Below are 13,899 nucleotides of genomic sequence, written 5' to 3'. Positions count from 1 at the left end.
CGTTGTTCCGAAGGCAAGTTCTGCATCTGTAGGCCAAACTCTATTTCAGGTCCTGCTGCTGAATCCTCATGCAGATCCTCCTCTGTCTGTTTGACATTGTTTTGGCTAAAGATGTAGGTTGCCTCTTCCAGATTTCGGCACTGCATTTCCTTCTGACGAGCCCAACAGTCCTGCAACGTTTTCTTTGATCCAAAGAATCGAGAAACAGCCTTTACAACAAGGTTTTTACCTAATTTTAACTTTATCACACATTTTTTAGCATGCATATTTTTACAACCTGCATGCCTTTACAACGCATGCCTTTACAGTGCATTTAAGGTAAGTTGGGGGTTGTACATTGTTTTTATATATAAAAACAATGCATGGTAATGACATGCGTTGTAAAATCATCTATGCGGTAAGAACATGCATGGTACAAAATGTGTGGTAAAGTCATCTAATGTATTTCCTTGCATTGTACTGCTGTACAACCAAAGGATAGACGGACCTCACAGTTTTCCTCCTTGTGGTCGGGAGACAGACACAGGTTGCAAACCTGATGCAGGTCTGTATGCAGGCATTTTGCGTGGCAGTTGGGGCGGTATTGAAATTGAGTTTTGTCCATCAGCAATGCATCGTTAGTCGAATCCGATGAGACAGGAAAACAAGGCCCGAAATAGAAAAGGCCCAAATAGGGGAGGCCTGAAGGCCGCGACTGGAGAACATTGAATCTTTGATCGAAAGATTGCTTTGGTTTTCGAAAGGCAACGGTGTAACGCGAACAAAAACAATATCAACGGGTTCAGAGGTTAACAAAGAACTGAAGGGAGCCCGAAAGCGGTCTCGAACCGGAGCACCAACTAACACATCTGAACCCAATGGCGGAAAGAAAACATAATAAAATGGAGTTGATGCCCATGCGGGAATATCACTGAGAGGAGGAGACACTTTACCTCGCGAATCAGGAGACTTCTTTGAAGAAAAACAACTTGCACACATCCGAACCTAACACTACACAGTATGTGGATCTACAGCCACACATGCCATCGAACAAATAAGTGTATATATATATATATACACACACACACATACACATACATGCAGTTTCTGAAAGGGATCACGTATTTCATTTGAATTCAAGGCCATTGACTAAGGAGCCACATTCTCATCTTGCTACTGTTACAGAACCTTGTGTCAGGACATGCACACATGACAAGAGGCTAATGTTGAATACATTTGGAGAATCTCCTGTTGGATAAGGCGCATTTGCATCACATGATATGGGCAAGACAATGTTTGTTTGGTATGTCAAAAGAAAGTGCAGGAGACACGTTCCAAATGTCCTTTTGGAAGCTCAAGAGACATCCCGTTTTCCACAGAAAACACTGCTCACACTGGTGTCAGTGCCAATTTGGACGTAGTTGAAAACAAATATACCACAGACAGAACTGAAGCGACATACTGCAATAGTAGTGGTCAATGTTTAGATAAGAAGGAACACATTTCAGTTTTTGTCCATTCTTCTGTTTCATAATATGCTAGACATTTAAGATTAAAAATGCTAATATTCCCCAACTTTAACCACAAATTTTGTGTTCCTCAAAAATGCTTTACAAGTAACTGTCTCATACTACTATCTACACAATTCACGTAAAGTAATTAAACCTTGTAAATAAATAGGACTCTAGGTCCTTCAAGATTCAAATGGAGTAGGGACTTGACAGCTCTCCAGAAATAAATTTAACACATCCACCTTTCTTTCAGAACACTCTGGCGATCAAGGTTAGTAAAATTCCTACTACAGAGATCCCCTTCCTTACATTATCGAATTATTTATACAAACCTCACTCCTGCAAACCTTATGTGACAAATCTAGAAACTGCACTTTCATCAGGCTCATGCATGCAGCAGTGCCAAAAGCACAAGGCGCACTCTCCCATTCAGCTTGAAACCTTGGTGTTGACGTCCAAGCACTTTGCACCTGGCAATTTGATGGATTCCAGCATGATCCTGATAGCTAGAAGGGCCAGGAAAGCAGAAATTTCAAAACTTTGGTCAAACAATGTCAAATATCATCACAGGTGCAGAAGAAGGTCTGGTCCTTGGTAATAGCCTATTATCATTGGTCAACAAATTGTGATATATAACCCAACAACCGAATTACCTCTTTAGTCCTATGTCATAAGATATCACATCCAGCATTTGATGGCAGTCTACATAATCTGCATTATTTTACAGTATAAAGCACTGTACAACATGGAACCACATCTGAACTGTGAGTGTGGTGCCAAAGTGCAGTCTTTTAGGTCCTATAAAGTAAGAAATGATTTGAAACTTTAGTTGTGAGTGGTCTGGGACCAGCTTCCAACATTACTGGTGCTCTGTAAATCATGGGAGATAACTTGAGTTTTGTATTGGCAGCTCCTTTTTGGATCCAGTCCAGGAATGCTGAATGTCATAGCTCACTTGAAATTCAACTTGAGCTTCACATGGTGAACAGGCAAGGAGGAAACGAAGTCTTGAAAGCAGAGGATCCAACTACTTTGACAATGTATGTTTGGGCCATTCTTTTGTTTTGGTGGTGCAAATCCATTACCAACGATCATAGGTTCATGGGTTCGTCTTCCTCCATTGGCTCATCATGAGATTTGCTGTGAAAGAAAATAGATTTTGGTTTGTATATACAGTCATCTGTTCACTTGGATAATTTCTAGTGAAATTATGTTTTACAGAGATTTCAGAACAGCAGACTAACATTGTAGCATTAATTAAAAAAACAGGTGTCCTTGTGGGATAGTGGTGATAGAGAGTCGAAATGCAGCAGCTATTAATGTGACACTTGAAATGCAGAGAGGTCACTTTAGAGGCTTTAGTATGATTCTATGTGTTGGAGAGTGGTGAGTTTGACGTTTCCCTGTAGCAGGCTGTACTTGAGTTCAGCCCGACGTCAGTGCTGGGGTCGTTATTCCATTTAAGCTGAGCAAGAGCTTGAGGTATAGAACTAAAATAATATGGTCTCCTTGTTGTGAAGCTTACCAAATCCACCAACTTGCATTACTAAAATCTTCAATGCTGAAATTCTCAGGTATCACGCTCAGATAAGAAATTTAGGGACAGATGTACAACCATTGTGATTTCCGGCTTGCAAATTGCGACAAATTGCGAGTCGCAATTTGGGAGTCGCAAATCACAATGTACAACAGTGTCTGAGACACTGTTTGCGATTCCCAATGGGGTCGCAAATTGCATGCCTTTTGCATATTAATGAGGCTGTCGCAATTTGCAACCACATTGGGAATGGCTGGCCCTCCCAGGTATGGTGGCCTGCTGGACTCATCAATTACTGAAGGACGAACAGGCAGTCGGTGATGTGAGTAATAAGGAAAGAGGACATAGGGGAAAATAAGAAAATGGGGGTTGGTTGATAGAAAAGCCACCTTATTATAGTATTGAGTCATGGTATGTGATGAATTTTGGGAAGAGAAGGCCATTTTTACTATGCGAAGAATCAGGCAGGGAGGCAAGAAGAGTGTCAGAAAAGCATAAATCAAACAGTGTGGACGGGATGATATTGTGGTCAAGCAGAGTGAGGATAGAACAGGTCAAGCAGAATGAGGATAGAAGACAGCCAGTTATAAAAATTAATAATAACGAAACTGGACAACCACAATGGCTGTTTCGATGTAGTGCATTTTTCACCAAGCACAGGCTGAGTTGATGGTAGATAACATCTCAATGATTGTGCAGAAGAAGGGAAGGAGCCAGACAGGTTGTGTAAGAATTGAGAAGTCAGCTGATCGCTTTTTGGGCCAGAAATAAGGATTGTGGTTTCAAAGTAAAGAGGTTCGCTGCCAGTAAAAAAGAATGAGTAGAAGGCATGAATACATAGTGGAGCTTCAGAGTGATAATGATCAGGCTGATTTGTTGGCAAAGGTATTTGTTGGGGCACAGAAAAGGTTATCTTAGTCAAAAAGGTAGGAAGACTCTTCAGAGGAGGTTAGACAGAAGTCCAAATGAGAGAGAGACGAAGATTTGGGTATGGATATTAGGGGAATCGGGTGAGAATTAGTCTGGTAGAAAGAAGGTAAGAAGGGTGCATATGGAGGTCTTTATTTAGGTCTTCTTGTTTTTAGACCTTCCATAAAAGACTGGCAATGCTCCAAAGAGAAACGTAGTGTTTCAAAGAGAACAAGTGTATTTAAAAAGAGGACCTCCAACATAAAGTATTGTAGATAAACATTTATGTACATATGGTGTATGGTTGGAAACTTTTACATTACACATATTTATTATCTGAGGGTAAGAAACATGTGATTTGCCCAGACCCGCATGTTCTTTATTTGCTGAATTAGATTAAAACACATGCCTACATGTTCCCTACAGGGGCGCAAGATGACATCTTAGTCCTTATCAATAACAAGGTTGTCAAGCCATTGTCTATGATTACTGACGGACATAAACATTTGAAAGGTTTGAAAAGAGAGCTAGGGAAAGATTGGAGCATTAAAGATTGTTGCTATGAGAGGATGCTGGAGAAGCATACGAGGTATCACATGGTGGAAGGTGGTGGTGATCTAACAACATGAATTTGTTTTATCAGGATGATATGAATGAGGAAAGAAATATTACAAGCAGAGAAAAGGGCCTTTTGGAATGATTTGAAGGATGCTGGAATTATGGGTTAGGTTAGGGTGGGCTGAAAGTCCCTACATGTTCTTGGCAAGCTTACAATATGTCTCATAATAGACAACACATGCACTGTCTTGTAGGCTTGACCTAAATACGAAATAATGGATGAAAAGCTACTCAGGAACTGAAGTCTGATGGTCAGAGAGGAGCCATTTTGCTGATTTGCAGGAACTGAGCTATATGGGTGTCTGCAAGTAATGAGGTCATTGCAAATTCAGTCACTGTTCCAAGCACCCGTATTGTGGTCTAGGGATGTTTTTCCATCACAAGGCATACGCAATGTATGCCAGTTTATCTTCTTTATATGCACTGAGTGTTTTAATGTGTGACGCCAATTATAAAGTCTATGGAAATTACAGCCTCTGGACACACGCATTGTTTTGTAACAGTGAGATCTATTTTTGGAATAATGCTGGGTCTTTCAATTAGACCTTTAGTATGTCTCCTTTCATCACTGTTACCTTTGGACCTCTAGAATGCAGAATGACTTAGAAGATACAGTTTACCTGTTCTCTGAGACATTTCTCTGATTAACTCCTACGGACAGCGATGCCAGAGCAGTAACCGTCTCCACCTCATCATTGTCATGATTCTGGGCATCAAGGAAAGCATATCCCACTTTGGAGGCAAAACGCTGCACAGAGCGCCAATATTTACCTGCAAAAAGACATGTAATGTAAGAGAATTAAAACTTGAACAGCATGAGTGCTACACACTTGCTGCCAGAGAAAAATGCTTCAAAAAGACCTAGTAAACACTCGGACCCTCACAATTGCTCAGGCCAAATGTTCACAACCTAGGCATATGGTCCGAGTCAGAATGAGTTCGGTAACAAAGAAAGTAGAGAGGGGATGAACCTAACATCCAGACAGACTGTACCTGCATTTTAACAGTGGAGCACATGCTGTGAATGAAGAAGAGAACTAGACCCAACCCACTACTGAGTAGGGCTCCAACTCATCCTGACAAAGACAGCACCTATAAAAATATTGTATGCTAATTAGTTCCTTCTATTTCAACACCCATAATATATCTATGGATCTGAAGCAATTCCCTGGACCCAAGAATCTCTTCAGAGCCATGTTATCCATCATCATCATAACAGTTTATATTTTTCAGGCATTTGTAATGTATGAGTAAATAAATGTAACCATGTTACTTTACCAATCTGTTCAAATATTTACTCTAGAACACTTATCGGTTAAGACTTTAACTTTTCAATTTTTAATAACAAACCCTTGGAAAATTCAGAAGGCACAATTTCAAATCCAATATTTTCAACATTTTATGTATTTTACATTTCTTTTGTCATTTTGTTACATAATTAAAATATTTAATGGCCACAATTACCCAGCACTGAGCTGTATTTTTTTTATATTGTTTTATCATGCATTAAATGTAACAGCGCATTAGTAACGTTAAGGACATGCAATGAAGAGTGAAAGAAATTCATTGATTCATGATCCAGGCCTATAGCCAACAAACTGACACGTACGCTTTTCACGTGACCCTTATGCCTCATTCATCAACCAGCTTCATCTTTTAAAACATTTGTTTGTGACCTTTTGTTTTCTTTAAAGCTTCAGAACTAGAAGGACAAACTGATTTTTTGTGCAACTAACCCTAATCGATTACACTACTGCATATGTAGTAAAGTCCATATCTTTTCCTGGTAGCCGAGGGTTTTTTCCAGAGGCCAGGACCCGAGTCTCCAGTGTGTCCTTGGCTCCTAAGGGCTTCCCATGCTTGCAGCCTTACCCAGCCAGACTTTAAACTCTTTCCACAGCCGGGGACAAGTTGGCTACTTAAAACAAGCACCAGAGCCAATTGCAAAGCCACTAAGCCTCTATTAGTCTCTGGTATTAATTGAATTAAAATCTGAACAGCATTTGTGACTAATTTTCAGGGATAGCGGTTGTCGCAGAAGCATCCTTTTGAAGCTGATGTATTCCAGATTTAAAATTGTATTCAAAGTTATTTCTTAAATCCATCTTGTTGACCTGCAACCCCCGCCCATACCACGAGAAATGGAACAATGTTGGTCTCATTCCCCGAGAAGAAAGAGAACTCACTCTGGACTTGGATGACTCGTTCCAAGGAGCGAATTGCATTCATGTTGGGTCGTTGCCGGAGAATCTCTTCTGGGAATGGATCCAACTGCAAATACAAGCAACACAGAGCAAGTGATGAGTCCAGAAACGTGGGGGAGGGTGTTAAGACTCTTGAAGAGCCAAAAGCAAGCACACAAACCAAAGCGGTATCTCCAGCACAACATAGTCAGCCTATACAAGGTGATGGTGTGTTGTCTTCGAATTAGAAAGTAGAGATAGGTAGGTGGCGGTATGGCAACAAGAAGCTGTCTGCATAGTCGGGAGAAGGTGTTGTCTACTTATTCTTAAGTAGTAACCAGTAGAAAGTGACTAAGGATTATGGAAAAATAAATGTCAGTTTCTGAAGTGCTGAATTACCCAATATAGAGAGATGGCATAGTCTGATAAGTAGGTATTAGATCAAGTTCACTTTTCACATCCGGGTTAAACTTTAGGATAGTACAAGAATTCCTAGTGTAGTAACCAAAGTCTGACAGTGCTGTGACCTTTCTATAGCCACCTTTACTATTGCGCATTAGTTATTTCTTCTAATTGAGAGATTCGTTCAGGTGGATTATCACAACATCCTACAACCCAGGAGTCTCCACCCACCAGTGTAAGGCGCCCTAGCCTAAGCAGCACGAACGGACACTTCCGGCCATTTCTAAACCCTTTAGTGATTATTGTGTCACTGAGCAGATGCTGCAAACCCACGACACACGCAGAGCTTTCCATGACAGTATGCTGAAAGCTTGACAGTGATATTTCTATAAGCTTTGTAAATAAAGGGTTGTTGCTAGGAAGTCCCTGGTGTGATATTTCACTTTGAGCATTCTATCCAAGAGATCATAGAAGTGTCTCTCAACAAAACCAGCCTTTTGTACTCACTATGTTCCGATTCCTGAGCCCCAATTGAAATATGAAACATCTTACCTCTTTGCCTAGCAGTGCAGACACACATGACTCCGAAGCATCACAGATTGCAGTCAGATCATGTCCGCCCTCTAGAGCCAGGACAACACCACCACCTGCCAAAGACATGAGCTGCTTCGTCATGTACCCAAAACCTAGCACATTGGAAACAGAGAAAAGAAATCAGATACGGGGACAACTGACAGCACTGAGGCACAGTGTCACATTAGCAAGAAATATAGAATTATAGATGGGTAGCCTCAAATTACAGAAATGTTTTTCACTGAGGGGGTTCTGAGTGATGTTATAGACAATGAAAGTGAAGCTCGAGTTATCTATGTCACTCAGAGCCATGTGCTAACTTGGCCATAGAACTCAAGCTACACCGCACTGACAGTGGCGGCTGTTGCAGGTAAGAGCGGTGCAGCAGTGGGGCGGGGGTAGACAGGCGACGACGAGGGAAAATAAATTTTTTTTAAAAAGAAAACCACTTGCCTTGCGCTCGCTGCGGCAAGGCAAGTGTTTTTCTTTTTTTAAATTTTATTTTCACTCAACGTTGTCTGTCGACCCCATTCCGCCCCACCCCACGGCTCTTACCTGCACCGGCCGTGACTGCACACTGATGAGACATAAGTAGGTAGAAATCGGCCTCCGGGTGCTTGTTGTTTCTTTTGAGGAGGTGTTGTCTGGCAGTTCGGGACAGACTGTTACCATGAGGAGCACTGTCGAACTGATTTACGTAAGGCGGATCTTTGTCTAGAGTGGCATGGTAAGCAAACAAGCATGAGAATGGAATGCAGCATGTTCAGTTGCCGGTGGCTGAAATTAATTCCATCCATCACATTATTTATGTTGCAATAAGACATGAGCGGGCTGAGAAGCTACACTTGAGGTCTGAAGGTGCAGTCATTTGTAGTGTCAGGGATAAGATAGAGTGGAAGGTATGAGTAGAAATATACTGAGTCTTCTTCTGATGCAGAACATACTTGGTACTAGCCAGCTCAGGGTATGCACTTATTTTAGAAGAGAACAAACTCACTGTCCTTCTTCAAGAGCAGATTTGATGTGTTGCAAAAACTTATTTTTATTCTTTCGCTTGGAAATTAAGAATACTGTGGTTGAGAATATAGCACAAAGTCAACCAAATTGTTTTCCAAACTCTAGACGTCACCACATTTTTGGGTCAGCTGCCATTGCACATTTGTCGAGAGGGTGTATATCATATGGCTTTAATTAAAAAAACACTATTTATGTTATCTCATTTTAGTACTATTGCATGTGTCTGCATACAAGAGCTGGAATGGTTGTCTTCTCCGACCATGACACTGGAAGCAAAAAGCAAAACAAGCAGACAAGTGTGACCAAAACAATCAGTATAAAACTCTAGCTCTCCTGTAATTTCCTACAATTAATAGCCCATGTTAGCCATCAAAGTTCTGCTTTTATGATTTTATATGTTTGTGGACAAACAGAAGTTACTTATGTTTAAAACATGGTCAACCGCATATGGTACGACAAAGGCTTATTACCTCTGTGCCACTTCAGCACCTTCGTTTCCCACAAATGAGTTTTCCTTGCTTCCAATCATATCTCCCCTTCCAAAAATAAAAGCTCCTCCCACCCCCACACCTCTGAGTCCTGTTCTTTTTTAGGTCTCGCCTGGCGTTAGCAGCGCGCATGCGCTGCTCTCGCCATGCAAGGTCCTTTTGGAATCAATACGGATTCCATGTGCGTACGGACGGACAAAAGATGTGCACGCGTATGGACAGGAGATGTGCACGCGTACAAGTCGCGGCATTTCAGCACAACACGCGCATGGCGTGCTTTCGCTTTCCCTCCCTCCCCCCGTCTTAATCATGCTTGTGGAAATCCCGTTCTTCTTCCAGTCAGCCCTTGCTCACATAAGGCATGATGATCCTGGTGGTCACTTCTATTTTATTTTACTTTCATGGCATCATTTACATTTGCTACTTTTTATCGCCCTCCAGTGGACTTTTATTTTCAATATTGTTCACCCTTCAGTAGGCTTTGCCATATTCTTTACGATCTCGTATGAATTTGCAGTCTGTCAGCCTCGCCCAAACCTTCCACTTTTACCCGTCATAATTCTCAAAGCCAAAATGGACCAAATGTGACCGGTCTGTCAGTGGCGGCAGCCCATGCCCTAAACATAAATTGTAGCGCTGAGAGGTCCAAACTCGGGTAGTGTGGCGCTCTTTGTTTCAATGCAGTGGTGCGAAATCTCACAGCAGGACCACGCCGTTTAACAATGTATAATTCGACCCATGCTGAATAATGCCTTTTTTAGACCCTGCAGACCAGCTCTCTTTTTTTTACACCATTTGCATTCAACTGAAGTTGGTTTCGCAGTTTGCATCTTTTGTGTCTTAGGCTCAAAGCAGATCAGATCAAAGCAATAATAAAAGAATTACATGTTGAAGTTGCAAAAAAAAAAAGCATTGAAAATGCAATAGGTCTCTTTGATTAAGTTAAAGCTATTTGCTTTGCTAATGGTATGGTATAGCAAAGCAAATGGCTTTAACTTAATGAAAGGTGAGACCTATTGCAATTTTAATGCTTGTTGTCTCTAGCAGACGTGCCTGTTTTTGCCTCAGGACAGGGTCTAAGGGGACATCGCTCTTCATTTTGTCATTCTGTTTGGCAGGATGGGAGTCTTTGACTTCTTTGGCGGCGTGGGGTGCTCGCTGACAAAGTTTCCCAGCAGGGCAGTGTATCTCTTAGTCTTCAGTGCAGCGGGGAATTAATACTTTCTTCGGACGCCGCAACGAAGTCCGGCCGTCCTTTGCTGCTGGGGCTGTACTACCAGATTAGAGGCTTTGCGGGACAGAGGTCAACTCCGTGAAGCAGCACTTATGGTGGTTCATGACAGAAGCAGTAAGAGCCTGGATTGGGCCCATATTTCTTAGTTTTGGTGGGGCATTTAGTAGATCTGTAGAGTGTGCTGGTTTCTCTCCATTGGTTAGGGCAAGGATAGTCAAAGTTGGGCCTGGGGGCCACATGCGGCCCTCCTGACCTTTACATGCGGCCCACTGATAAACAGCAGCACTTGGCTGATGTTTACTTGACAGAGCACACACATTCTGAATGCTGGGCTTACATTTATTTCCACTTTAAATAAAGTAAAGTAAAGAAAGAAAAACGGTACCCTGTACAACTTATCTTCAGGAATATCTTCATTTTTTAAGACATCTTGCACTAAACATGTAAAAATGTGGAAAACCCTCTTCAAAATTAAAAAATGTGCATTTCATTAGCATGCAGTACCGTTTCACCTTAGTACATCAGATGATATCACAGCATTGAAAGGCATTTATTAGAAGTAATAATTTTTCAAACATGAACTTAGAAACATTCATACCCCCCCTCCTGACAACAATGCCTATAGTGAACAGAGAGGCCCATTTGTCAGGTGCATCCTTTGTGTGGTTTAGGTTCTTATTATAATTGGAGAAACAATATAGTTTATTAACTGAAACACAAGAGAAGGTTATGTCCCTCGCCCATCCTGAACTCATGTATTCAAAGTGCTCTCAAATTTAGTAATGAAGAAAAAGGAGGCAAAGTGAAATACAATAATTGCCTTATGATCACACAGTTTGGAAAAGAGGGGATGCCGCAATTGATTCGAGGCTTTCTGGTTTCACATAGTGCAATTGAGCCACTAGATGAGTTTCTCTTTCCTTCTTATGTTTACATCAAAAGTTAATACTTTGTCTTTAATTCTTGGCGTATGGGTTTAGAGTGTGGATGGCAGACAGAAGCCACACGAAAGCTTGGTTTGTTGTCCACACCAGGAATATGCTTTGCTTCCCCTCACCCTACGTTCAAATTACACCATCCCGACCCACACCCCGCTGGCAACAATGTGGCCCTCAGGCATGCCACAGACCATACTTTTTTCGCCACTTGGGTAATGTTTGCGAGTAACCATGGGTTAGGGCAAAGGTTTTGCTCCTAGTTTTATAGGGATATCTATTGTGGCTCCTTCATTCCGTGTGCAACGATGGAGGGGAAAAGAACTTCAAAGAGGAGGCATCTGTTGTCCACCAATTATTCCTGTGAAAGGGAGTGTCATCTCTGACCTAAAAGGTCTCTGAGGTCTAGGAGTCCCGGCTGGTCTAAGGAGGAGATTCAGGACATGATAGAGGCAGTGGTGTCCAGAGCTATGATGTCTCAATCATCAAAGCCAGTGAAGACAGCAATGGCAAAAGCTGTGCAGCTGTACAAATCTGACTTGAAGGCTCATTGTGCATCTTCAGGGGGAAAATACTTGTCTCGTGAAGAGATGTGGGACATTCTGACCTTTATTCGGGAGATCTGGGGTTTCCTTCTTTTCAGTCTGGACAGGAGGTTGGAGCCTTATTTCCTCAATATATTACACCACCCATATTTTCCATGCCCTTTTTATAGTCCAGTTGAAGACATGGTGATGGGAGAATGGAAGGAAGTTGATACGATCCAGGTCTCCCATTTACTGCAGAACTGTATCTTTTGGAGTGTGAGGACGCTTTCTCATTCTGGAGCTGAAAGCAAGTATTAATTCAGCCTACTCAGTGCAACCTTTGGTTCTGGGGTTTGATAAAATGGCTATGGTAGTACAAGAGGGGCTGGAATGTTCTGATCTCTTAGCTGCAATGGAGAAGCAGGCATGGCTGCTTGTTGAAATGTCTTCTGACATTATTTGCTCTTCGGCTATGTCCAAAGGTGCCTTCATTACTGCCAAGAGATCTCTCTGGTTGCAGCAATGGAAGGAGAACCAAGGGGAGAAGATGTCTTTAATGAAAACTCTGTTTCAGGGGAAATCTCTTTCTGGGGAGCAGCTGCCTGCCAAGATTTCTAAAGCATTTAAGGAACATAAACATGCTTTGCCCTTCAAGGGTGGATCTTCCTTGGGGAAGGAATGGATAGGTCCTCTAAATCCTACCCAAAGCACAAGGCTCGCCATTCATCATTTCAGAAGAGGAGGTTCCAACCCAAGTTCTCAACCAAACGCAATGTCCCAACTCAGAAAGGTGCATCGAAGAAGGGCACCTGGCAATTAATATTCTCCTGTTATCTGCCTATGGGAGGCAGGACACAGCATTTCCAGGAGTGGAGGCAGGATGTCACCACAAGTGGTACCTTGTGACCAATGGATATGTTATAAAGTTAAGGCTAATTCCCTTGGATACGAGCATCCATCCAGATTCTGGGATCCAAAGCAGAGTGAAAGGGTCTTCTAGATGAAGTCAGTGCCCTGTTGTCAAAGGGGGAAATCTGCAGGGTACCTTCCTCAAAGGTGAGGAAGGGTGCTTACTCCATCTTGTTCTTGGTCCAGCAGGCTTCAGGGGCATTTTGTCATGTTGTGGACTTAAAATGGGTAAACATGTGGATCAGGTCAAACCATTTTCCAATAATGACTCTTCAATCAATCCTGCCGATGGTGAGTCCAGGGGATTGTGTAGCTTCTGTGGATCTGCAGGTTATCTAACTTCAAGTACCAATAGCATTTCCATCATGGATGTTTCTTCGCTTAGCAATGGGAGAAGATCATTTTCAGTTTCTGTGCTCCCCTTTGATCTCAAAACATTCCCAAGGGTTTTCACAAACTTCCTGGCACCAATGATTGCAATTCTTCACTCATAAGGAGTGTTCATCCAACCTTATCTGGATGGCCTGTTTGTACAATCTTCAGACAGATCCCAGTTGGTAGAGCATGTGGGAAGAGTCCTGCAGGTGTTCCAAGGCCACAGGTTTCTGGTTAACTGGGAGCAATCTTCTCTGATTCTGTCCCAAGATCCAGTGAACATACTGGCTCATTTCCAGATTCACAGAGGGCTTGTGGCGCTGTTGGAACGAGGAGTCCTTATGCTCAAGTTCTGCCCTTGGCTCGAAGGGCAGTGGAATGGTTCAGGGTCACTTGACTTCGACCAAGTTTTTAGGGCCTTGGAACAAGTATCACCTGCACAAACTTGTCTGGTGGATTCTTTCTAATTGATCTCCAGAGTTTTGAAGTCTTTCAACTCGCATCATGATGACAGTGCAGATTCACAGGGATCTATTATGGTGGTTGCATCAGGATCATCTCAGGAGGGAAGAGGTTCCCGTGTCTCCTCCTGTTCTGGTGGTGCTAACAAGAGAGGCCTGGTTGGAGTTAAAGCATGTTCAGGGGGTCTGGTCACTAAGGGACTCTCAGAGATCTTTGAAGTAGAGAGAGGTGAAGGCTGTA

General features: G+C 42.3%; 1 protein-coding gene across 3 annotated transcripts in view; it reads right to left on the bottom strand.

The window, feature by feature from the left end:
- Positions 1-322: 322 nt before the first annotated feature.
- Positions 323-13,899, bottom strand: part of HDAC7 (histone deacetylase 7) — a 726,616-nt gene continuing 713,039 nt past the window's right edge. For all 3 annotated transcript variants that reach the window (XM_085600245.1, XM_085600246.1, XM_085600248.1), the window contains 4 exons: positions 7,692-7,825; positions 6,741-6,825; positions 5,175-5,325; positions 323-2,630 (listed from right to left, as the gene is read on the bottom strand). In XM_085600245.1, coding sequence (XP_085456371.1) covers positions 2,582-2,630; positions 5,175-5,325; positions 6,741-6,825; positions 7,692-7,825 — 419 coding nt within the window. In that variant the 3' untranslated portion in view covers positions 323-2,581. The remainder of the gene's footprint in view (positions 2,631-5,174; positions 5,326-6,740; positions 6,826-7,691; positions 7,826-13,899) is intronic.

The sequence above is a fragment of the Triturus cristatus genome, chromosome 4_2 (genome assembly GCF_964204655.1).
Source record: "Triturus cristatus chromosome 4_2, aTriCri1.1, whole genome shotgun sequence".
Lineage (NCBI taxonomy): Eukaryota > Metazoa > Chordata > Amphibia > Caudata > Salamandridae > Triturus > Triturus cristatus.
Note: the sequence above shows the minus strand (reverse complement) of the source record. Positions and strands in the feature narration are given on the sequence as shown.